General features: G+C 41.4%; 1 protein-coding gene across 4 annotated transcripts in view; it reads left to right on the forward strand.

The window, feature by feature from the left end:
- The window catches only part of cyth1a (cytohesin 1a), a 41,708-nt gene extending 19,302 nt beyond the window's left edge, over positions 1-22,406 (forward strand). For 2 of the 4 annotated variants that reach the window (XM_020646996.3, XM_020646987.3), the window contains exons 2-13: positions 8,097-8,179; positions 10,306-10,370; positions 11,488-11,554; positions 11,653-11,771; positions 13,225-13,305; positions 13,555-13,667; positions 14,532-14,680; positions 14,779-14,891; positions 18,313-18,391; positions 18,479-18,547; positions 18,803-18,957; positions 20,303-22,406. In XM_020646996.3, coding sequence (XP_020502652.1) covers positions 8,097-8,179; positions 10,306-10,370; positions 11,488-11,554; positions 11,653-11,771; positions 13,225-13,305; positions 13,555-13,667; positions 14,532-14,680; positions 14,779-14,891; positions 18,313-18,391; positions 18,479-18,547; positions 18,803-18,957; positions 20,303-20,381 — 1,172 coding nt within the window. In that variant the 3' untranslated portion in view covers positions 20,382-22,406. Of the gene's footprint in view, positions 1-1,265; positions 1,513-8,096; positions 8,180-10,305; positions 10,371-11,487; positions 11,555-11,652; positions 11,772-13,224; positions 13,306-13,554; positions 13,668-14,531; positions 14,681-14,778; positions 14,892-18,312; positions 18,392-18,478; positions 18,548-18,802; positions 18,958-20,302 lie in introns of those variants that run through there. The other 2 variants (XM_065964712.1, XM_020646979.3) reach the window with 2 other exon arrangements.
- Positions 22,407-24,499: the final 2,093 nt, after the last annotated feature.

Here is a 24,499-nt window from a genome sequence, read left to right on the forward strand (position 1 = left end):
CACTCACATCTGCTCTGTGTTGCAGACGAACCAGGGGCAAGTTTACACTCGTGTTGTAAAAAAAACGCTGCTCTGAGCCAAGCAGAAGAATGCAGGGAATTCTGTGCAATTTTTGGCATGCATCACTGGGGTGCTGCTCATGAACTAATCTTTTAAAAAAATACACGATTGTCTTCAGCACAGACTCAGTTGTTGACGTGGGAGGAGATAATGATAACATGACTGGTCGCATGACTGATCCGGAGAGAGGAGACCTGTGTGAAACTGACTCATAACAACAGCTCATAAAAGATGGGACGTAACCGAATGTGTCTACGTATCAATTCACCATCAAGTTGTTGTTAGTCCTTTATAAGTTATCTTGGGAGTTACTGAACAGTTTAATATTTCCCAAAGGGACAGGTGGCATATGAATAAATTATTATTTGTATGACCCAGTTTAGACATGAGTCTCTTTATGTTTTCTGGCTGCTGGCTTTGGGTCGTATGATATAGCAGCTTAACCTTTAAAACGCTGTTTTTGTTTGTTTTATGAAGTCGAAGAATTGATTAGTTGTCAACTTTAAATCTGCAACTATTTACAAAGTGATGATTTTGTCTAAGTAACTTTTAAAGGACAATAAGGAAACATTCACTGATTCCAGTTTCTTTTGTCTGGTTTCTCCCTGCCTTTATGAAAATAGACTTACATTTTCTAGAATGGGGAGGAAATAAGACATTTTAAGTTTGTCAGCCCATGTTTTGAGAAACAATACAAAATTGTTCACTACTGTCTGACTTTTGTGGACCAAACTACCAGTTAAAAGTTGAGAAAATAAAGGATATTATAATTAATAATGACAATACATTGTGAGCTGAAGCCCTGAAGTGCTGCTGGTCAGTGTTAGTCAAGCATTACAAGGTTATTCTGAAGCCGGGTGTAAAACTTATATGTATATACAGTATATAATTGCCATAAATTCATGAATTATGATATAAAAATGTTTTTTTATTTTTCAGATTTCTCCCAACATAAGTTTGCAATACTTGAGAATACAGCATATTAAATCAAAATGTCACAGTTTTAGGAGAAGACCTTGCTATGTGATTTATGTATATTTTGTGTGTGGAGGAGGCAGGGAAAGGAATGGCCACTGGGTGGAGCCTTCATGTTAATGGTAGTGACATCTAAACAGAGAGAGAGAGAGTAGAGAGAAAGGGAGGGAGAGGAGCGGGTGAGGTTGTAAGGAAGTCTCCTTCCCCAAATGGACTGTGTCAGTGTGCTGTGAGCATGCTGGCAGCTGATAGCTGTACAGCTGAGGAAAACCGGCAGCATCTCTCTGCCTGGTTGGAGGAGCCGGCTCCTTCTTTCTTCTGCTTGACATGTGGACATCCGGTACAACTGAGTTAAGACACAGAAGCTTACAGAAAAAAAGGAAGAACTGGGACTTTTTATATTAAGAAGGAGAGATAAGCTGGAGTAGAAACAGAAGAGGAGCTCTTCGGAAAGTCAGCAAAGGATTTCTCCAAAAGGTTTGCACTTCCATTTGTTGAATGAATCTTTTTATATTGTCCAGAAGTCTGTTTGTTTGTGGAGATTGTCCTCTAAGGTGCTTGCTGTCATTTGGGATTTTGGCATGTTTTGATTGACTTTGCATCCACTTCAGCCTGACTTTGATAGTATTAAATATAAAATCGGTGAAGCAAGACATAATTCAGAACAAAAATAGCCTAACTGGTATTAGAATGATATACATTACTTGTAGTTTGTTTCTGCTTGCTTGTCCTGTCATCCCCCTGCCTGTATGTGTTATGTTGTGATATAATCAAATGAAAGGAACTTAACTGAATGATGCTTGATGGAGTACTGTTGCAGAAGGCCAATGACTTGGCTGTACATTGCTGTCAGTGGTCGATGTGTGTGAGCATCATGGGCAATTAAAGTGCATCCAGAAGCAAAGGCTTAATGACCAAGGCTTTTAGCATCTCAGTGGCACAGAAGATGGTTTCTGAAGGAAGGGAGGGAGAAAATGTTGAAGCTAGACAGAAAATTAAAGCCAAGGATGCTTAAGCCATCAGTCCCCCTGCCTGGGCCTTGCTGAGGAATGTCCTGAGAAGCCACATGCAGACACAATGGGAGAGCTGTGATCGTCCCACTGCTCGTCCCACTGTCTCTGTGTTCTCCTGCCATTCACTGTCCCACGCCTCCCCGGCCAAACACAGGGCTCCTTCTCCTGTTATCTCCCCTCTTTCTGTCTCCCTTCACCTCCTCCTACCCCTCAGGCCAGGTCTAGTATGGATGCTTTGTAAGATTCTTTTCTTTATCCGTATCTGGTGGTCCATTTCAGCATGAGTCCGGTTCTTTTTTAATGTGTGGTAGCTCTGAATCTGGAGGTCAAAGATGAACAAGTTCTGTTGGACTGATGGCATTCCTTCACAGCCCCTGCTCTGCTTTGTTCCTGGCTGTCTGGTTCAGAAGCTGTGCGTGCGTGCGTGCGTGCGTGAGCGCGCGTCTAATGTCTGTGTGTTTTCAAATATATATGAGGGAGAGTCCCCTTGGGATTTACTGTAGTAATGAGATTCAGTCTCAGATCAGAGATTAGTGGATGAGACATTCCAGTTTTAAATCACCTTTTGTTGTTCAAGCAGCAAACAGCAGAAAAGATCAGACGGCTTAGCGCCAGTTTAATAAACCTTGATGTACTTCTGTGTGTGTTTTTTCCATCCCAGCCCCCAAAATCGATTGTTTATCTGCGTGTGTCGTGCGCCGACTGCATTAAACCTCATCATGAAGTAGACTGCTTCTTGTTACAGCTGCTGCTCTTATTGGTTTAGGCTATGGGTCAATTGATTGGAGCCTATAGGGTCCTTGGGGGCTGCAGGGTGCATTTAACCAAGTTTGGAGGGAACTGTCAATGAAACTGTAAGGACAAAGGCCGCACAGCAGAAACAACAGGCTGAAGGAACAGGGGGAGGGGGTGGAGAGCTGGAGAAAATTGGTGGTTGGATTTTTGAGATTAGATTGGCTAAAATCAGAAAAAGCTGTGGGTTTCAAAGAAGATGTGATAGTGGAAGAAGATGAAGGGCAATCAAGGGTAATGGAAAGTGTGTGAGGAGTAAATGGATGTTCTGACAGAGACATGGAGGAAAAGAGCTGTAGACATAGAACAGATGAAAGATCTCATGCAGTGAGCAATTTCTGCTACTAGTGTCATTCATTTGCCTTGATCAGTATGTGCACTTCATCAAAGTGTAATCATGTGGAGGCACATGGCGGCAGAAATTGATGTGTATCTTTTTGCATATTTCCACAGTCAGCAGATCGTAGGCCCCCTCGTGGAGTAATTATATTCATTGTTGTCTTCGTCCACCCCTGAGAAGGACCAAGACTCCACATTTTAAAGGAAAAAAGCCTCTACTAAACTTCCTTTAAAAACATCAACATATACTTTAGATGCAGACTGAATTGATCCTATGAATGGTGAAATCTCTCTAACTTAACAGTTATGTGTACCTTGTGAACCTGTCCAGGCTCCATAGTTGTAGGTGCAGCCTAGGGGAGTAGCTTATTTAGTTAATGTGATATTTTGAGTCCTTGTGCACTGAGTATAGACCTCACTAAATTGGGTCACATCTGCAGGGAGGGAGGGAATTCTAATTTCCTTTTTTTTTTTCCAAAGAGAGTTTTTCAGTGATCTGGGTGGAAATGAGACGTCTGCCTCTTCAGCCAGGATGGCAATCAGGATGTGTAATAGTGGGCTCTGCCGCTGTGGGAGAGGGAGCTATAATTGGTATCTCCCTTGATGTAACCTCTCGGTTTCTCTCCGCTGACCCAGCCCTAACTTAAAACTGCTTTGCCCATCGAGAAACTCTGTAGACAATATATTAAAATATCTATGGCCTTAAAATTATGCATCGTGTTAGGTTGAAAATAATAAAGGAACTTTAGTTTTTCAGTTGTTGAGGAGGATAGGGTTACATCAGTTCAGGAGTGGGCACTATGATTATACTCAAGGGAAACAAAATGAGTGTTTTGAGTAATACATTTGGGTTAAACAGCACTCAATAGTAATGAGGGTCAAGGCAGGACAAAGCTCAGATTATACTGTCCCAGATCTGGCAAAAGGGCGCGTGTCTCTGTGCCTTAACAGGGAAATTGTCACAATCTGCCTTCAACCAGCTTGCATCCAGATTTGTTCGGCCCAACCTTCGTTTTAGCATAACACTTTCAATTGAGTTTATTGGAAGGGTCAAGCTAAGTTTCAAGTAAGCTTTGTATGTTAGACATTTTTTATAGATGGCTATAAGTTTCCTGTCTTTTTCTTGTGGTACTGACTTTGGTTTTACTCTTCTGAAAAGAGAACAGACTAAGTTACTTGGGGATAACATTGCTGTGATGTAATTAAGTCACTCTGATTATCATTCTGTACAGTTCCAATCAGATGTTGTTAGTGTTGAAATCTGAAACAAAAAGCAAAGCAGTGGGACTCTCAGTAATGTGTTGGCAATCGGGCGTCAGCATGTGGGTGTCAGGGGTGTGTGTACAGTCTGTGTGCCTGACTGCATGCCTTTATGTGCATAATATTCCCCTGAATGACCTGTTTTCTAAGCAGCATGAGTCCCTAAAAGAATGCTGATGTTGGCGGACCGTGTTTCTCTTTCAGTCTGTGGAAATCACTGTAGGAACGCCCAAATCAGGCTGCTTTTTGGGTCCTAATCTTCTGAGATGCTCCTGAAGTCAGACATAGACAGAGCAGTTGATGAATACTGTATGTCATGGAGTATTGCATCAGCAATAGAAGACTATCAGTGAGTGGGTTTTAAAAGATAATGAGACTTTGCTTGTTCACAGTATCCTCCATCACGCCTTCTTTACCTCGTTTACCCTTTCTACCTTCTGTCTTTCTCATTTCCTGTCTGTTTCTGATGACAGTTCTGATGACAGTCTCTTTTCATTGGCCGTACCAGTGCAGGGGTTTTTCTGAAAGACAGCCAAGCAGCGCTGCCAAGCCGAAGGGAGGCAAGCAGCTCTCAGCATTTACTTAAGTGGATGGTTTCCCCTCTCATCTGCTGTATTCTGGGAAATGACACCCACTTGGTGTCCATCTTTTGCTCATGCATGGGTGGGGCCTTTCCCTTCCCTGGTTTGTTTTGATCACTATGGGTGGAGTCAGGAAGGCAGTGACGTGTGTACCTGATTGGCTCCTTGATGAGTCTGATCATCGGGGTGACGTCAGTTGAAGTGGCCTCTTCCCTGCCCTGTATTTGAAGGACCTGGTTGTCATCATGCATCTGCCCTGATGATGGGCTGAGATACTGATTTTCTATAAGCTCCTTTGGTGTATTCTTAAAGAAGACATTGGATGATTTCCAATCTGCTCTTTGTGCCTCCTCCTCCTCTGTGTGAAGGTATAGTCCTTCTCTGCAGCTCACCGTCACTTTGTATTCCTCCTCTAAGCCAGGAATTCTGTGGTTTTGTTGTTTCTTCTGCTCTCCTGTTATTGTGTGGGGCCTCTGGCGTCCACCAGCCACCCAACCTGACATCATATTACAGAAAGAATAATGGTCTTTCTGCTCCAAGCTCGTTCTCCTTGTCTCCTCTTTTATTTTTCTCTTAAATGCAGCCTGCTCTGTGGTTTCTCAGTGTGACATGAACTCGTCCACTCCACTGGGGGACATTGCTATTAAATGCAAGAAGACACATCCATTATCTGACCTGTCAGTACTTTGTTTTCTGCTTGTGTTCATTCAGCTCTGACGTCATCTCTATTTTCAAAATCAAAATATCATTGCTTCCCTGATAGTAGCTGTTCTTGAGGGACTATCCAACCATCCAACTATCCTCCCTTGGTAAACATGAAAAGTTGTACATATCTGACTTTGGTTTCATGGATACCCTGAACACTTTGGATGGATGTACAGTAGCTGCTTAGCCAGGGATGCTGTAAGCTGTAAGGTATAATGTGTGAAAGGTCAACCTAGAGTGGACTGTGGTGCTCCCCCAGCCGTCGGAAAACAAGACAGAAAGACAACAGGGTTTTGTTTTGTAACTCTCTTGTTTTGGACTTCCTTTGTCTATTATCCCTGTTAAGCATTAACAGACATTCCAGTCAGTGTCATGGGTATTGCCTCAAGATGTTTAGGTTAGCGTACCCTCTGTTATTAAAATAAGCGCACTCTCCAATATGCAGTATTCATTTCTATAAGTCATTATTTTAGGGTTCTCCATTTGGAGTAACTCTTCTTAAAAAGTATATTTACTGTGTGTATTTGCCTCTCTAATTTCTTGGATGGCTTGCCTCGTCCTTGCTTTATTGATTGCTGTTCCAGATTTATTGTTTTAACCTTCATTCCCCTGACCTCTTAATGCAGGTACACTGTGTCCACAGTTAAACACTCACACCTAATCACCTTTCCTACATGCACTGCACTCCAGAGCTAGAAGCTACATGTTAGAATGAGTATTTCTGAATTAAAAAAGCCTTATCATAAACAGACTTTACCTTGCAAACTGCCTTTAACAATACCTGCGTGATGTGCAATTGAGCAGATAATTGTCCAGAGCCTTCATAGACAAAGAGTGGGTGTGTTGATGACTTTAATGATGCTGCTTGGAGTTCAGTTTCTTTGTACTCTTTCTTCTCGACTGTATACTGCTTTAACTCTTTCGTTTACATTGCCAATGTGTCCAAATAAATGCTGTGTTCATCCTGAATTCATATGAAAACAGATCTCGTTATGAATTTCCACCTATGTAGTCTCTGGGAATCATGTGAAACGAAAATGAAATCAATGTTGTTACATAAGAGCGTTGACAAATATCAGAGAAAGAATGCTCGTTCAAGTCACTTGTGTGCAGATGGAGAGTTGTGGAGTGGATAATTAACAACCTTGTGTCAAAGATTCCTCTGTCCTCATCTTCCACCACCCTTTAACCATTACCTTGTTAACCGTTTGCGAACACAAGCACAGCCTGATGAGGGGAGGTCACAGAAGGGGGCTTCTGCTTGGCCACTGGGCGAATCATTGAAAAGAGGCTAAATGATCTTAGAACCGATGTGACTTGCTCAGCTAAGGACGCTTTAAATGATGAGAGACTTTGATTGCCACTCTTTCTATCTGAATGAAATTTGCGTGAACTAATGATTTGTATCTTTCCTTATGACAACGTCGCTTGGAGTGTCATACTACGTGAACTAGATTAGATCACACATGTTGCACGCTGGATCATGTATTTCTATACCGAGTAAAAAACAAGTTTTCTTAGGCATCATTGAAACATTGATGAAATCAATCCCCTACAGCATCATCAATGTTGAAATAGATGCACAGGAAGATGCATTTTGATCATATCCTTTGACATTTCCGTGCTAATCAAAGAGATTGGAATTTAGAAAGTGATTATTTGCCCTCTTTTAAAGTGAAGTTGGGCTTCAATCACAGGCTGACTCTGTATTGAGAAGAAAGTAAATGTCCTTTAAGGGCATTGCTTATGTGGATTTAACAGGGATTGTGCTTGGCCTGCTCTTAGAGTGCTGATACTCACTGTGTCCCTTTTTTATGCTTGGAGTGCAAGTAGCGTTTGCGCTCACACAGACACGCAAACACATTGTCCATCTAGTAGGACTCATTGCCTTTCTTTCAGTCCCTGACACAAATGAAGCTAATTATAACAGCCTTTAGTGAGAGTGACAGGAGGACTGGCAGCGCTGTGAGACCTGTCACGTTTGTGCCTCTCTGGTACTGATGCTCAGTGCTGCTTGGCTGACTTAGGCTGTTTCATTTAAGTGGCTCGATTACACACAAAATTAAACCCTCTTCAAAGGGCACCTGGTTGCTTTGGCCTTTGTTGGTGTGGATTTTTGTGAGATTTTTTGTTGACTGTCTGATTCGCCCCCAAGAAATATCCTTAATAACTTTCATTGAATGTTATATGGGGCATACTTTCCTTGTGCATTCAATAACCTTTTGAAATGAAGGCAAATATATGTCTGATATAGGGATGCCTTCAGGGACATGCCTCAGGGGAGAGATATGCATAGAAAAGGATAAAGCTGCGTTATATTTTGGGCAACTATGTCCTAACCCTTCATCTTCTCTCTCTCATCTCTTTACAGTACCGGACGACCTCACCCCAGAGGAGCAGCAGGAGCTGGAGAATATCCGCCTGCGCAAGCAGGAGCTGATCGAGGACATCCAGGTAATATTGAAATAGATTTTAGGGCTGTTGTTAGGTTAATTGTTTTACATGGAGAAAGTTGATACTCTTAAAAAAAACAAGCCTGTAATTCTTGGAAATTAAAGCAGTGAACGTCCATCTCAATCTTATTCACTTTCATTTCAGTTTTACTCTTCTGTCGAAAAAAGTGAGACAATAACACAATTTCCAGATAATGTTTGAGTTGTTTGAAGTTTTCAATGAGAATTGCTTTTTTTTATTTTAAAATGCTTTAAATATGTTTGACTCTAAAAGTATATTTAATGTGAATTGTGCATCTGGGTCACTATTAAACTCTATACCACAGTTGGCCAAATAAAAATAAAATTCCAGTGATCCACCTATTAAAATGACGCTCAAGGAGCTATAGGGTCTTAATTCCTTGACCTCCATCATACAGACATTTGGCCCACTTACACTGCCTTCAGCAAAATCTGCTGCTCCTTGGCTTTTTGATCAAATATTTACCTTCTATCCAGTTTCTCTTTTGCAAGGAGTCTTTCAAACATTTGACCCTAGGTGGAATGTGAGGTATTTCCTGCCAAGAGCTCACTTCCTTAGCAAACCATTTCTGTTGATGGTTAAGCTGTGATGTAGAGGAAGTATGTCAACACAGACCTCTATTCATGGATACAAGTTATCTTTTTCTGTCATTTAACTAAATAGCATTCAAATAAATACAGCATGTGTATAAAAATAAATCTAGTGAATGATCCAGCAGCAGACAGACAAAGCAGGATTATGCTCTTATGAGGAATGTACTTATGAAATATCCCTGATGTACTATCTGTACGCTCTTTCCAAAGAGAGCCAGGATTCAAATCAGCTCGGCCGAATTTCCCTAAAGTGGTTTGTTTGATTCCTGTCCATGGCCTATGACAATGTTTTCACCTTATAGCAGAGCCGATTATCAGTACGATCTGCTCAGGTCAGCCTGACACTCAATAACCAGCCGTGTAAGCAAACGACACACAGGGGTGAAAGATTGTCCTGTGTTTGCAAGGAGAGCTTGCCTCAAGACAAATATTGGAGGTGTGACCTGACACCCTATCTTTTGAGTGTGGGCCACCATCACAGTCCCTCCCCCACCCTGCCCCCTGTCCTCTCCTCCTCTGTGGCCATCACACTGACTCCTCTTCTTGCCAACTCCCACACCCTCCTCTGCTGATCCCGCATGTCAAGGCCCACGACCACAACCACTCGCTTTCCTGTATGAGCACAGTCTTTGTTTGTGGACGCAAGCATCCAAGGAATGTGTTGTGATTGCGCAGGCCTTGAAAACACAGATGTTCCCTTTGTGATTTGGCCTATAGTGAGTTGGTATAATGCATAAGGAATTATACACTAGATATGAATTGAGAGGATCCATAATTATAACCCTTTAAGTCTCTCATTGTCAAAAGTCTGTTCTGTCTGTGTACAAGCCTTCGCATATTCAACAGTCCATTATTCCACACTGTCATCACACCGACGTCACTATCTCCATCCTCTACCTTCTGCAGTGCCCTAACTGCGCCAGTCTGGCACCAGCAGGCCTGGCTTGATCAACTAAATCTGCCTCTTAAGGCCATTAATCACTATAAAGCCACATGAAATATAATCCACTTTTATGCTTTCCTACTCCATTTGTATTGAGGTTATCCCTGAATATTCTCTGCCTAATCAAATTCAGCCTTAGAGGATTTTAAAGGAGAGCACAGACATGCAAACAACATTAACTGATGTGAGACATAGATGGTTCTAGTGATCTGTTTTTAGGCTGAAGGACTGAGAACTGGATGTGTATGAGTGTGGAAAGTTTTAGCTCATCAGCAGCCATAAGTGTCTCTCTTCTCTTTATGGAATGAATGGCTCTGATGTGCGTATTTACTGTACATGACCTGGCTTACGGGCAAACAGAGTTAATACAGAGGTAATAGCCTCACCCTCTGCACTGTCAAGCAAAAAAAGCTCTTGTGTGTTTTTATACAAGTAATTTGCAAGTTGTTTTTGTCGGTCACACCCTCCTTTCACACCTCCGTATGTCTGCATTGTTTCTAGGTCAATGATGAACTAATTGTCACATCATACTTCTGACATTTAAACACCAACATTTCTTTTTTCTGCAGCGGCTGAAGGATGAGATCGCAGAGGTGACGAGTGAGATCGAGAACCTGGGTTCCACTGAGGAGAGGTAAGAAAGAGGGACCAAACACTTTTCTCCTACGCATCAAATTCCCCGTCTGTTTTGCTTCAATTTGCCTGCTGTTTGCCTTCTATTAACTTAGCAAATGAAGCTGTCAGTTATTAATGTTTGATGGCTGATTCAGACCATCCCGTCACACACCCACAAACAAAAAAAATGCTCTCCAAATTGGGTATGCTTTTAAGGCAGTTTAAATGTTTCATCAGGCACACCCCCACGATGGGCGGCCTCATTGAATAATGCAGTGGGTGTACGGGCAGAAGCAGACAATGGATGGTCCCAGAGGACAAGTGCTTGGGTTTGGTCTACTCAAGTGGATAGGGATCCCATCAGCTAGCAAATAATCCTAAAGCACTTTCTCCTGGATCTCAAACCCATTAAGGGTCGCAGCACCTTCTCGAGATCAAAGTTTACTGTGATCATGGAAGAAAGTATCTGATGGTGTGTTTTGAGCTCCTCAGAGAGTTGAGTGTCAGACTTTGGCAGACAAAGGCAGAAGGAATGCTGGTGTGTGTAAATCAGTGGGAAGAAGTGGTGACCTCTCACTGGCTGGGGATGCAGATGTTACCATGGTGACGGTGGACATTTGGATTGCACTTTGGCCCCTGAATAACTCAAGGCCTGAGAAATTAGATGTTCCCATATGCATGATGTTAAGCTCTTTATCAATGCTTTGTCATGGCTGTAGAAGGGGAGGAAAGGCCAGCCTCCGCCGAACAAATGGAAAATGTTAATGGGAAAGACGCTTTCAGGAAATTAAGTGCATACATGTATTGAGCCTTGTCGAAAGAAGAGAGAAGAGATGCATTTTAAAGTCATTTATCCAAAATGCTAAAAACAACAACAGCAGCTAGTTTAAGCTTCTCAAACATTGACATTTTCTGGTTTCCTGAGATTGTCTAATTTGATTCTTTTTATTTTGTGACATTTTATTGAACAAATGCTCAATCAATTAATCCAGAAAATGTTCTACTTATGAAAACAATACATACAAACTTTTGTTTTTGTAGTCCTTTTACATGTACTCCAGAAGTTGTTTCATGTACAACCCTATTTATTTACACATAAATCACAGCTAACCATGACCTACATTTTGATGTTTCAGGAAAAATATGCAGAGGAATAAACAGGTGGCCATGGGCCGAAAGAAATTTAACATGGACCCCAAAAAGGTAGGTAGAAAAAAACTTGTGTTGATGCCTCAGAAATATGATTTGTCCCACATGTTCTCATAAGCAGTGCATAACTTGGGGATGTGTCATTTTCTCAGGGGATCCAGTTCCTGATCATGAATGACTTGCTGAAGAATACCAGCGACGACATTGCTCAATTCCTCTACAAGGGTGAAGGCCTCAACAAAACAGCCATTGGAGATTACCTCGGAGAGAGGTCAGTATTAAGATAGAGTAATTGGTATTTCCCTCTATCTCCCTCTCATTCTCCCTCTCATTCTCTTTATTATCTTTCACCAACACCCATTCTAGTGGTTGATAAAAGCATCGTAGAGTGTGTGCATATTTTCCGTATTGCTGTGTTTCCTCTATGTCAGGCACACGCCCTTCCTTTCTCAAACACACTTTATTGGTCCCACATTTAGACCATCTTCTGAAGACGATGTCCCTTACTCAATAGCCTCCATCTGTTTTTGATTATCATACTCATTCATGAGTAATACGATCAAGACACTCACAACTCAAGTATGCACGTGTTTGAAATTAACAAATTTCACTTGAGAACTAAGACCATCCTTATAAGACTCAACACAAAACACCGGACATGCTAATGGATCTGATGTATGGTATTTACTGCTCAGGGACTATAGGGCAGAGTTACGCTCAGGGTGTGGTCTGTGAGGTCAAACCAGGAAATGGAGCTTTGGCCATTGATGGATGCTTTCAGTGTGATTGTTATCATCTCTCCAAGTGTTTTTGATTCTGAAAGGAGGGGCCGGAGCAGCACTGGGATCTTGAGATCCGATTGGTCACTCGTCTACTGGGAAATGTGGTGACTAGATATGACTCAGTAAACGAGATCTCCTTAGAGCTGTCCCACAATCCCACAGGGCAGATCATTCACTCTGAAGGTCAGGAAGGTTGGAAATGATGTCATGATCAAGATCAGATGATAAACGAATGGGGGTGGGGGGGTCTCTTCGGACCTTCTTAGACCTCTTTAGCCAATGTGAGCAAAATCTCACCATGGGCTGAGGCCTCAGATAAATGTCTGATTGGGCCCACTTCACGAAAATAGCATGTTGTTGAAAGTATTACTGAAAGTATTTTGTGATTTTTTAAGGAGCTTAGCAATACTGGTGAATTGACACAAGTGATGTCACACAAGTCATGGTCTTTTAATAAAGCCCTTGTTTAAAAGCAACAGAGGACTGTCAGTAGTTGCGTTGCAGTGAGGAATACATGAACATAAAAAAATTGGTATCTCTTGGTTCTTGACTTTGTGTGTACTCTTAAAACTGTTTGGAGTCATACAGTGTTGTATGATTACACTGAGACATTGGTACCAATACTCTTTCAATTTAATTTTAAAGAAAACAAACAGTACCTGCTTCCTGCTTCCTACTATGAATATTTGCCATTTTTTTATCTTTATAATGAAAAATTGAAAAATGTTTTGGTTTTGGGCTCTGGTGGATGAATGAAACTACCTATGAATTTGTAATAAAAAGTATGATTGACAAGTATTCTTTTGGCATGTGAAAGACAAAAGCATTTGTTAATTATTCTTGAAAATGGGTGGCATGATGAAATAATTAATGACTGCACTATATGTTTTAGATTTATTTGGACTTTTCTTAAACAACATTTTCCTTTTTTCTCTCCTGTAGAGATGAATTAAATCTCCAAGTGCTCCACGCTTTTGTGGAGCTTCATGAGTTCACAGACCTCAACCTGGTTCAGGCCCTACGGTAAGACAGCATCTGAACAGAGCCTTGCAGGCCTGCAACTAGCTCAGCAAGTGTTTTGCTGGACCCTCATAGCTTTGCTTCCCTTTATTAATTTAAATCATATATGAAGTCATCCATTTTTATAGAGTCCTCTTAGTTGATATCTTTACAGTTGCAGCTGTCAGTTTAATTCTGCAGCTTACTGAGTGATAATTTAGCTTTTAATTACAATAAAGCTGAATCTGATTACTCACCTGTGTCTCCTTTCAGACAGTTCCTGTGGAGTTTTCGGCTTCCAGGAGAAGCTCAGAAGATCGACCGCATGATGGAGGCCTTTGCTCAGCGCTACTGCACATGCAACCCTGGAGTTTTCCAGTCCACAGGTAGAACCTTCATGTCTAATAACAGCCCGACTTTTAGAGTATTCATTAAAAAAAAAAAATACCTAAAGATTTCTTCATGTGTGAGTGCGCCAGTGAAGAACAAGATATGAACTTATTGAAAGTTATAAAACTTCTGATTTGATTTGCATTATGACTCTATTGTTATTGGCCAAAAATTACAAATTAATTACAAATAAGGTCTAAATAATGAATGTTATAGGTCAGATATAATTTCCCAATCAGAAAAATTAAAGTTTTGAAAACTTTGAAATTATTTAATCGACTTTTCTGGACTTCAGCTCCCAGTTTCGCCCACTTTTCTGTGTTGCACTGATATCTAATGGCATGTCAATGCAGCTCATCTCTAAACGGCTTTATTTAGCAGACAAAAAGTCTGCTGAGGTGATGAGTGTCTGGCTTTTGGGAAATTATGCCCATAGCAGACAGATGACTACCGTTAACATGGATGCAGATGGATGTAAATTATTCATGGTGCTTCTCAACAGCCTAACAGACCAGATAGAGTGCTGCTGTGTCAGCCATGTGCTCGCCACGTCGTCTTTTAGCAAACACACACGCAGTAGAGTGCGTGTTGACGAACACTCAGCTGCCCACGCGCAGCCATTCACTCCTACCCACTCTCCTCGCTAACGAATCTTCGCCTTCTCCTTTCTGCTTGACTGTGGTCCCCTAAGTGCAGGCCTTTCAGCTCAGCTAATTTACATTCATATTTAAACACTACATTAAAAACTGGCAGCAGATTTGTGGCAAACAGCAACCTTTTGTTGTCTCACAAAGCTCATCTCTCTCTTCCAGTGTGATCACCACTTGTTGTGTGTGTGTGTGTGTGTGTGTGTGTTTCAGACACCTGTTACATCTTATCATTTGCCATCATCATGCTGAACACCAGCCTCCACAACCCTAACGTGAAGGACAAGCCTACCGTGGAGCGATTCATCTCCATGAACAGAGGAATCAATGATGGAGGAGACTTACCTGAAGACCTGCTCAGGGTTAATACAGCTTTAAAACTTACAGTGTTACTCTTATTCCCCTCCTTGTGAGTGGTTTCTCATCTCAAACCTGCTCTGTGTACACTTATTTGTCATAGAATCTGTATGACAGCATCAAGAATGAGCCTTTCAAAATCCCAGAGGACGACGGCAATGATCTAACGCACACTTTCTTCAACCCGGACAGAGAGGGCTGGCTGCTGAAACTGGGTGAGTGACCCCGGACACACGTGCGACTCCTCGATGTGGCAAAGTGCCGATAGATGACTTATGTGTTTGTGTCGTCAACTTCCACGAAGTGATAACCTATTTCTCCCCCAGGGTCAATAAACCTTTGATGTGTATGTGCATTTGTGAGTGTGTTATAGTCTCAGGATAGGTGTGTGTACACACTCACACCAGGATATGTGAAGACATCTCTGTCTGCTTTAATGTATTTTTAATGAAGCCTGGAGATCAGACCGTCACATGTGGACGCCTTTGAATTATTTAAGACAGTTCATATTCATACACTCACAGCAACAAATACTGATCGAGCTGATACACCAGGATAGTGTTCATAAAGTTTAGAAGTAGTATTTATTGGAGCTGGCACTTTTTCTCTTTGAACTGTGAAGTATTTTAGAAAATTTTGAAGTCCACCTTTTCACAGATAATTTTTTTCCCTAATTAAATTGAACCAGTGTTTTTTTAAGTGTCTCTTTATTCTGACCAGTTGCTAATTTCTCACTTCAACATGTGTGTGGACACAAACACCCTATACACACACATCTGTATCATGACAAACCTTTGCAGTAGGTCAGCCGGTAATTTCACAGACCCAAAACACCGGACCCCTGAACGCTTTATTCTCTGTTTTCTCTGAGATCTCTCTCTCTGTTGTACTGATTCACAATGACTCAATACTTAAAGCCTGGACTTTTAAGGTGAAATTGATTCCTCAAATCGCTGTGAATCTTTACAATGGACTACAGTGAGGTATTACAGAATCACTCTGTCTCCAATGACTTCACATTGGAGGATCTGAGTAAAAACAATCAAGGTGGAAGGTAAAGAAATGGATGTAACCGAAGTGGAGGTGATATTTAATGTAATGCTTTACAGTAGCTGTGTCTTGAGTAGAACTCCCCCTTGTGGAATGATAGAATAACAGCAGCTGGGTGAAACTGTTAACTGTCATTACATAAAGAGTTCTTTAAAATGGTTTTAAAAAAAAGCTGTAAAGCAGTGCATCAAATCCTCCCTGGAAGCAGATTAAAAGGACTGTGGTGTAATAATTCCTTATCATTTAATTTGATTTTTGTTGTTGTTTTCTTTTCCTCTTCGTTTGTTTGTTTGTTCCCATGATTTTGGCTGTTGTCTTTCCTCAGGAGGTATGTACACCTGCTCTTCCCAAATGCTAGTCCATCTCTCAGCTCTCAGGTGCTTTTGGTGGTCCGCCATGCTTTTTGTTCTTTTCTTCATTTTTTTTTTTTGTATTGGTTCTCAAAGGGGGTTTTTCTTTATTTGTTTTGTCTGTGGATTTTTTTTTAAATCTCTCCATCGACTCATTTGAGCTTCAGATGTTTGTCTGTTCAGTCTGTCATCGAGCTAGTGGTTTGTCCACACTCTTTTATCTCTGTGGGTGGTTACCGAGTTCGTTTGCCACCCTAGTGGGCTCGGCTCGGGGAGCTGATGCTTTGTGACCACTCTACCGGGCAGTTTGACCCTCTACTCTTTGTATGCTGTGGTGGTCACTCTCTTTGATCTCTGATTGTTTTGGAAGCTGCATTATCCCTTTTTCCACACAGTGAGCACAACAAAGGACTTTCGCTCGCTCAACTCTCCAATTTGATCATGAACCCAGTTAGCCATTGGCTGATGTTTGTTTGTTCTCTGGTTACATGGAAAGGGAATAATGCACCTTTTCAACACTGTGGCTCTGCACTTTTTATCTTTTGCTGTTTATGGATCTAAAGGGTAACAGTGACTGCAGCCGGGTGTGGTGCTGAACTGGACTGGACCAAACTGTGGGAGAGAGGTGTGGGCAGACAAGTGTGCCAAAAGGAAATCAAGCATGTGAACATTTATTCAAAGTACACATGGTTTTGACTGTGTGTTCTAGTCATTAATGCCTTTCCTATTAAAATTAAAAACCTTTTATAATGGTTAAAAAAGGCATTAATTCCCAAGGAGTTATTCAGTATTAAAAATAAACCTCTACTCGCCCAGCCTCCCACAGTCCCTTCTTGCAAGGAGGCCTCCCTCCACTCAGCTCCACTCCGGCTGTAGCACGGCCCGCACACCTCTGCAACAATCTGCTGGGACGTCCTGCCTCGTCCCAGACATTCTTGCACAGGAGGAGGTCATCTCTATTTCTTGGAGAGACAGGAACTGACAAGACCACTAAAGCACAATCCTCCAACCAACCCAATCAACTGTCGGGCCAGCCCTCAGCCGTGTGATTCTGCCATTCCGTTTGTGTTTTCTGTTCGTCTGCTTTTTTGTCACTGCACACTGACGAGTGGATATGTGGAGAGGGTCTCTACATCTCTGCCTGTCGAGTGACATGGTTTGATGGCGTCTGTAGATTACAACAAGCAAAGAGTGAAGTGTTTGACCTATCATGATGTCTGTGATATGATGGGATATCATATACAGTGCTGGTGCTGTTATATGATAATGAAAGTGTGTTCTAAGTGTCTGTATCCTCAAAGCCTCCTCTCTCCTGGTAGATGGGTTTCAACATACAGCTTTTTACTAACATTGGTGGTGGTTAAGCCTAAAGTCTAGACGAGGCTTAGCTCTTTATGTCATTCCCGTACTCACTGGACGCTGCTTCCATATGACTGAGAAGTCTTTTAACAAAGCCAAAACAGGAAATTTAAGTCTGAGATGCCTGTAGAGAAGCTGAGCATAGCCCCAGGCCTCCCGCCCCCCTGTTTGTTGGCATCTCATCCTCCCAGAGCGAGGCTGCCATCTGTTCCTGTGATCAGGTTACCCCTCACAGGAAGTATGGGTGACAAAGGGGGTGAGAGGTCAGCTACAGATCAGTGAGCACAGAGTTAACCAGCGATCCCTTGTAAGACAGCTTAATCCTCAGCCACCCTCTCCTCTCCACCTTCAGCCCTATGATACTCATTGGAGTACTTTCTTTCCACATTTAAAGCTGTATTCTAGTAACTTCATTTGGTAGTTCATTAAATTCAGTGAGTGCAAAGCACATAGATCTGTATCCTGTCTATCGATCCTGGCCTTCCAGGCTTATTACTCTGAGTCAGCGATTATAGAGTTTCCAGACACCGAGACATTTTAATGAGGCATGCAGCTTTATCGTATAGCATCTTCACATTGACTGCAATTAGCTAAAAGTCCTTGAATTGACACATAAAACAGGAGATGCAATTTAGGGTTATACTGTAAAAAAAACAAACTACTAAGGGCTTTGCAGCTGTGGTGATGGTGAGCGCATGGTGCATTGGTGGTTAAAGGTGAATATCATTATGTTCTGGGTAACAGGAGTCCTCTGGAGCCGTCATCTGTCTGTCTGCCCGTACATCTGTCTGCCTGTCTGCTGCTCGACCCGAAGCTTCGGTCCTCGTTTCTCTGTCTTTCTCTTGCCAAGTTTCTCTAACACTGGCTCTTTGCTCCTCAGGGGGACGAGTGAAAACCTGGAAGAGGAGGTGGTTCATCCTCACAGACAACTGTCTGTATTACTTTGAGTACACCACAGTGAGTACTGCTAAAAAAAACCCATAAATTATGGTGAAAAAGGAGCTCCATCTTCTCCTGTTATTTATGTTCTTTATACTTGTACAGGACAAAGAACCAAGAGGAATCATCCCACTGGAGAACCTGAGCATCAAAGAGGTGGAAGATAAGAAACCTGTAAGTTTTAACTCCCCCTACTGGTTCATTGTGGTATTACAGCTAGTCAGAGGTGTACTGGTATTTAGGAATTAGCTTGACAGGTATTTATATTTATGAACATTTAAACTCAGTTATGTAATAACATTTAATGATGTCAAATACATAGATTGACTTAAATGACACAATCATATTGTTGAAATACTACAGTATATTTTTCATGAAGACATTTACCTTTTTGTCGTTTCTAATCTCCATCCTCTTTTTGCTTCACAGAATTGCTTTGAGCTTTTTATTCCTGACAACAAGGATCAGGTGATAAAGGCATGTAAGACTGAGGCTGACGGACGTGTTGTCGAGGGTAACCACACTTTCTACCGGATCTCCGCCCCCACTGCAGAGGAAAAAGATGAATGGATGAACAGCATCAAGTAAATTATTTTTTTTAGGTGTTATATGGTACAGGGTTTGTTTGTCACCTTAAAAGTTATAATCCCTGTTGAATTAAAGCTAAGAGTCCTTCTATTATTACTCTTTGTCAAACCTTGGAGTGGGTGATGATCATGCTAAATTGTCAGAACTACAGCTCCCATAATTTAAGGGCAACTTGAACCTTTTTCATTTAATTTTATACTTGATGACATTTTGGCTTATTACTATCTTACACACCTACTGAACCCATGGAGGTAGAAATAACTGTCTCTGGAGCCTTGAAAGCAGACTAATGGACGTTTTTGCCATGGAATCGTATATCTCTACAGAGTTTGTATGGTTGTATCTTGAGAATTATTAATGACAATTTTTTCCTGCTTTAGATGCCAATCCATTTAGTATACAACAGCTTTTAGATTTAGAAAATGGAGGGAAAAAAATGGCTGAATGTCGATCAGTTCTTAAGCAAAAAAATAAAGACAATATAAATAAATAAAGCTAAGGTTTATCATTGCAGATTGTTTTTACGCTCCAACTTAACACATGAATTCCAAGATTAGTTCTAAACAAACGATAGAGATAGCACTAAGTGAGACTGCTGCAGTTAGCACTTATATCATTATGCTTCTCAATGGTCATGCTCATCACAATGCACCCTGGGTAATCTAATCACAAGTGGACCGCTCTTAGTTTAGGGATGAATGACCCCAAGAAGCAAGGTCCACACTGGAGGAGTACTGAGTCGCGGTTACCAGGGCAACATTGAGGTTGAGTGACTGCCCACTTTCTTGTCATTCAAGGGGGTCACTCAGTAGATTCTCTCTTTAAAATACTCTGTTATTTCCTGTGACACTCATGTATTTCATATTATTGCTTAAAAACTCCAAGCATGTCAAAGTGTATTTTATGCATTAGAAAAGGTTGTTCAAGAACATTCACATTTTAGACTGCTATGGTAAGAGAGGGAGCATTTTACCTTTCAATAAAATGTCAAACAGCAAACATGCATAAATACAATGCATAGCAGTTGTAAGGAGTTGGGAAGGTGTGGGCAGTCGTCAACCCCAACCAGTTATTTTTGTCAGGTATGAAAAGTAACATTGATGTCTATTGTGACATTATATTTAAGGCATACAGAGAACAGCCATCTTTTTTCCATTGACTTAGAATAGACCTCAGAAAAACACATTTACAACAAAAACAGGCACAGAGTCAAAAACTCTCTCTCTCTTTCTGTGAAGACGCATGCTAATTTAAGGTGTTGCTGAGGTACTTAGAAGTGCCACAGCGTTGTAACCAGTGCGACCAGTGCCCCCTGACATTTTCCTCTGCATCTGCCCACAGAGCTGCCATCAGCAGGGATCCCTTCTACGAGATGCTGGCAGCCAGGAAGAAGAGGGTGTCGTCCATGAAGAGGCACTAAAGCTGCTCGACTCTCCAGACGTTGCACTTGACAGAGCGAGGGGTTCCGGATATCTGCTCGCCCTGTCTGGGCCTGTGCAGAGGCCACGGTTGAGATCTCTCCAGGGGATTCTCTCTAGGATACAAATTTGACCTGGCTTTTGGACTTTTACAGGCCAGAAAAACAGGAAGCATGCTGGGGTCTCTAGATAAGAGTCAGGGTGAAAACCCCCTCTAACCTCCTCTCTGAATGTCTCTCTGTTTCTCTCTCAGCTTTGTGTGTGCTCTCTGTCTCTCTCTCTCTACGAGGTCAAAAGAGATTCTTGCTGTGTAACTCGGCAAAATCTCTTCCGAAGACGCTTTAAAAACACACATACATGCATACACTCATGCTGTCCCCCATTGCACACATCGTTAAAACTCAGCAGGTCTGACCGAGTGTGGCACCCCAACCAAAATATTCCTCGCTTTCTGAAAGAACAGAAAAGACCTTTTCTTATGTGCTTTAATATGTTAGGGTAGTACGTGTCTATTTTTACAGCTTTACTGTTTATTCCTCTGGAGATTTTTTTTTGTCTGTGTGCTTTTGTAAAAAAAAAACAAATTCTTGCAACTAAATCTGTAGGGGGGGGGAGGGTCTGCTTTGCCAACTGTTAGCTATTTTATAGAAAAGTAGAAAAACCAAAAAAGGAACAAAAGGTTTTCTGTTGAAATCAAGTTGCCACTCAGGAGATTGTTACAAAGATCTAAAAGCTTTCAATGTCCACGTTGACTTGGATATATATCATAACACGACAGCCATGTGAGGAATGAAAGCCTCTTCTGTGTCCCACACTGAACTTTGTTTTTGTAAATGTGAAGCTGCACCGTGGGGACACACGGCTGCAGATGAAGGAGGTCTCTGCTTTGTCTGGAAAAAGTCTCGGTGATGGATCTGGCTCTCACTGCTCATTTCCTGATTGTCCTGGAGGTGCATCCTGGGGATCAGAGTCCTTTAAAGAGATGTGTGATTATCAAACCAGGCTTTTTTTTTTAGTATGTCTAAAGAAGCAGCAACTTTTGGCCCCCTTTTCTACCCTTACATTTGTCTCTTGCTCTCGCCTCGTCTTAAACACAAGACCACTTTCTATGACTGCATCACGCAGAGAGCAACTGAATTGTTAGTTTCTGCTGCACAGTGCCTGGCGCTCTGGATGAAATGTGATGAGAAAGGCTGCTGGTTGGTGACAGTCATTTTCAGAGTTTATTTTCCCTACATTCAATCTTTATTTCCTGCCTTTAACATATTTGTTCTTCTTTGTACAGTGTTACCTTTTTACTGGTAAAACAAATCATATTTCATTTTGGGCTCCAGTCAAACCTCATTGATCGTGTACAGTACTTCCTGTTTCAGGTTATGTATAAAGCGTTATATATGTCATGTTTCAGAAGCTTTAAAGCAGCACAATGAATACGTTTTTCATTGAAGCAATGTGTGTAGCAGAATGGGCTGTTCCCCCCCCCCCCCCCCGTCTCAGGATCCAAAGTGTGATGTGAAACAAACAGAACTACTGGGTGTATGAGGACTGTGTAGCGCTGTATGGAGGGCAGAATAGCTGCCAGGACTGGTCACGCTGATGCAGTAAAGTGTGAACTCATCAAACGGCTAAAACAGTGTCGAGGTACAACTTTGAAAAATGCATTGGAGTCTGCATCAAGCAGTTGTCTTTTCTACTTATATCCTTTGTCGTCTCTTTTCTTCTGTGTGCCTCCTGATCATGTTCCTCGCTCCCTGCCTCTCCTGCTTCCTGGTTCTTCTCCCGGCTGCTCCTCTCAGCGCACTGTTCCTAGAGAAATAGGCAAAAATGCAAAACAATCATAATTCTAGACAGTATTGCTTTATTTATCAAAGTTGTACATACTTAGATGTATAGTGGGTATGTTGTCTTCATTTTGTTTTCTTATTAGTTGTGCCATTTTCTTTTGTTATTCAGTTGATAATGTTTGATTTGAGGTTTCTACCATTACCATTTAATCAAGCTCAAATAAAGACGAATTTGCCACAAAACTGGCTCTGAATGTCTGTTACTGAACTGCATGTGAACAATTTGTGAAATCATGTGGAAGTAGCAGCTTTGCTCCAGCAGGTGGCAGTATATGATAAGGACTGAAAGGAAACCAGCAGTGCAGAGGAGGAGATTAAGCGTGCATTCTTATGTTGCTTATTAATTACAGCTGAATTACAGTCTTGCTAAATCAATCACTAATAAAATAATAGGTTAAGTCAAGCCAGTTGGCTTCATGTCCATGAATACTGAATACTACTTCCACTGGAGGGCGGCCTTGAAATTCAATTAGTCCCTCTTTGTTTCAACTGAGCACACAAACTCCAAAGTCTGCTTTATTCCAACCACATTTACCATCCATAAAAAAGAGCCCTGATTCTGTTTTAAATCCAACCTTTATTTACAGCTTTAGAACGTTTCATACCTTTTCACAAGCTCACTTTGAAAGTATTCATGGCACAACAGTTGGGGCGGCGGGGAAAGGTCGATATTTACAAGTGAATATGTATCATATTAAATGATGCCTGGAAAAGCAATCAATAGAAATGACTTTTTCTCAATGGACAAGGCAGGCTTCAAACACCAGGGCACATTTTCAGTTTTCAACACCCAAGACAGAAATATTGCGTGTATTTACATCCATCTTTAGATTTCTGATAATGACTCCTGATGTTGACACTTAAAAATGGGCTGAATGAAATCACTATATGATTACATATTGTCCTTTATTCAAGCTTGTGAGGATGTTGATAACATATTTCTACCTTCATCTTTTAGTTCCATATAGACATAAGTAGACACCACTTTAAGAAATATGAAACAAACACTGATTGTTGTCATAAATGGATTGGTAAATGGTAAATGGATTTGAGCTTATATAGCGCTTTTCTAGTCTTCCGACTACTCGAAGCACTTTTACACCACATGTCACACACCGACGGTTGGGTCACTATGTAATATCATCCATCAGAAGTAACTAATCACATTCATACACCACCACAGAAGCAGCAGGAGCAATTCAGGGTTAAGTGTCTTGCCCAAGGACACGTCGGACATGTTGCCCAGCTGGGGATCGAACCCTCGACCTTCCGGTTGAGAGGCAACGACTCTGCCAACTGAGCCTATAAAGGCCTATTTATAATAATAACACATGAGGGACTGATTAGGTTGCAGCACTGGCTTACATTTTAAACATTCTTGTTTCATTCAGCTTTACTTTTAAATTACAGCTCCTGTGAGGAACCTTTGGTTTGTGTCGATTGTGGCGCCCCCCTATGTCCCTTGTACATAGGGGGGCGCCACAATCGACACAAACCAAAGGTACAGCTTATTTCTTTGCTGATCTTGTCCTGTACATGTACAGTATAGGTAATGTTTTCTGACAAAACAAAACTCATCCTGCTTTCTTCTAACAGTCAAGCGTATCAGTCATTGTGAACATTTGCTTTGGAGAATGAAACAAAGGCTGTTTCTTGCAGCATGCTGTAAATCGTCTTGTCTGACACCTATCCCACGGCAACACTTACAGCTTTTGAATATAGTCAGTCTTGTTGCTCTTGTTTGTATTTGTAGGTCTTTCAGAGGAATTACTATTCATTTCAGCCTGTTTCAAACCTCCTCACATGAACTCTAATCTAAACAGAAATAGCAACACTCAACCCAAATTTGCTAAAGTGCTCCTTTTACGATTTAACTTGTAGAAAATGAGAAGTTCAGGTTCACATTTAATTTGCAGAAACACTTTTAGCCTGAACCTCAGTGCACACAAACTGCCACACAGCTCTGCCACATGTATGAGTGAGGTTCCAGCGGCCAAAGCAGGTAACAGTAAGTACAGTGATGCAGTAAAACCTACCATTCTGTCCCAGGGCTTCTGAATACCTGACTTTATACAAGTTGAAACGTGTTTATTTGAGCAGCCAAATGCAAGAAGACCAACGAGATTTCAAAAGCCCTTTAATCTGGGAAAGATGAAAAATCAGTAAATTATGCCCAAAGTCATGGTGAAATGATAAGGTGCTTTCCTTTATTATATTCTTCTGAGCCACAACATGCATCATGTAGACGGGAATATGGGTGCAAATTATGAAAAATG

Source organism: Labrus bergylta, chromosome 16 (assembly GCF_963930695.1).
Source record: "Labrus bergylta chromosome 16, fLabBer1.1, whole genome shotgun sequence".
Lineage (NCBI taxonomy): Eukaryota > Metazoa > Chordata > Actinopteri > Labriformes > Labridae > Labrus > Labrus bergylta.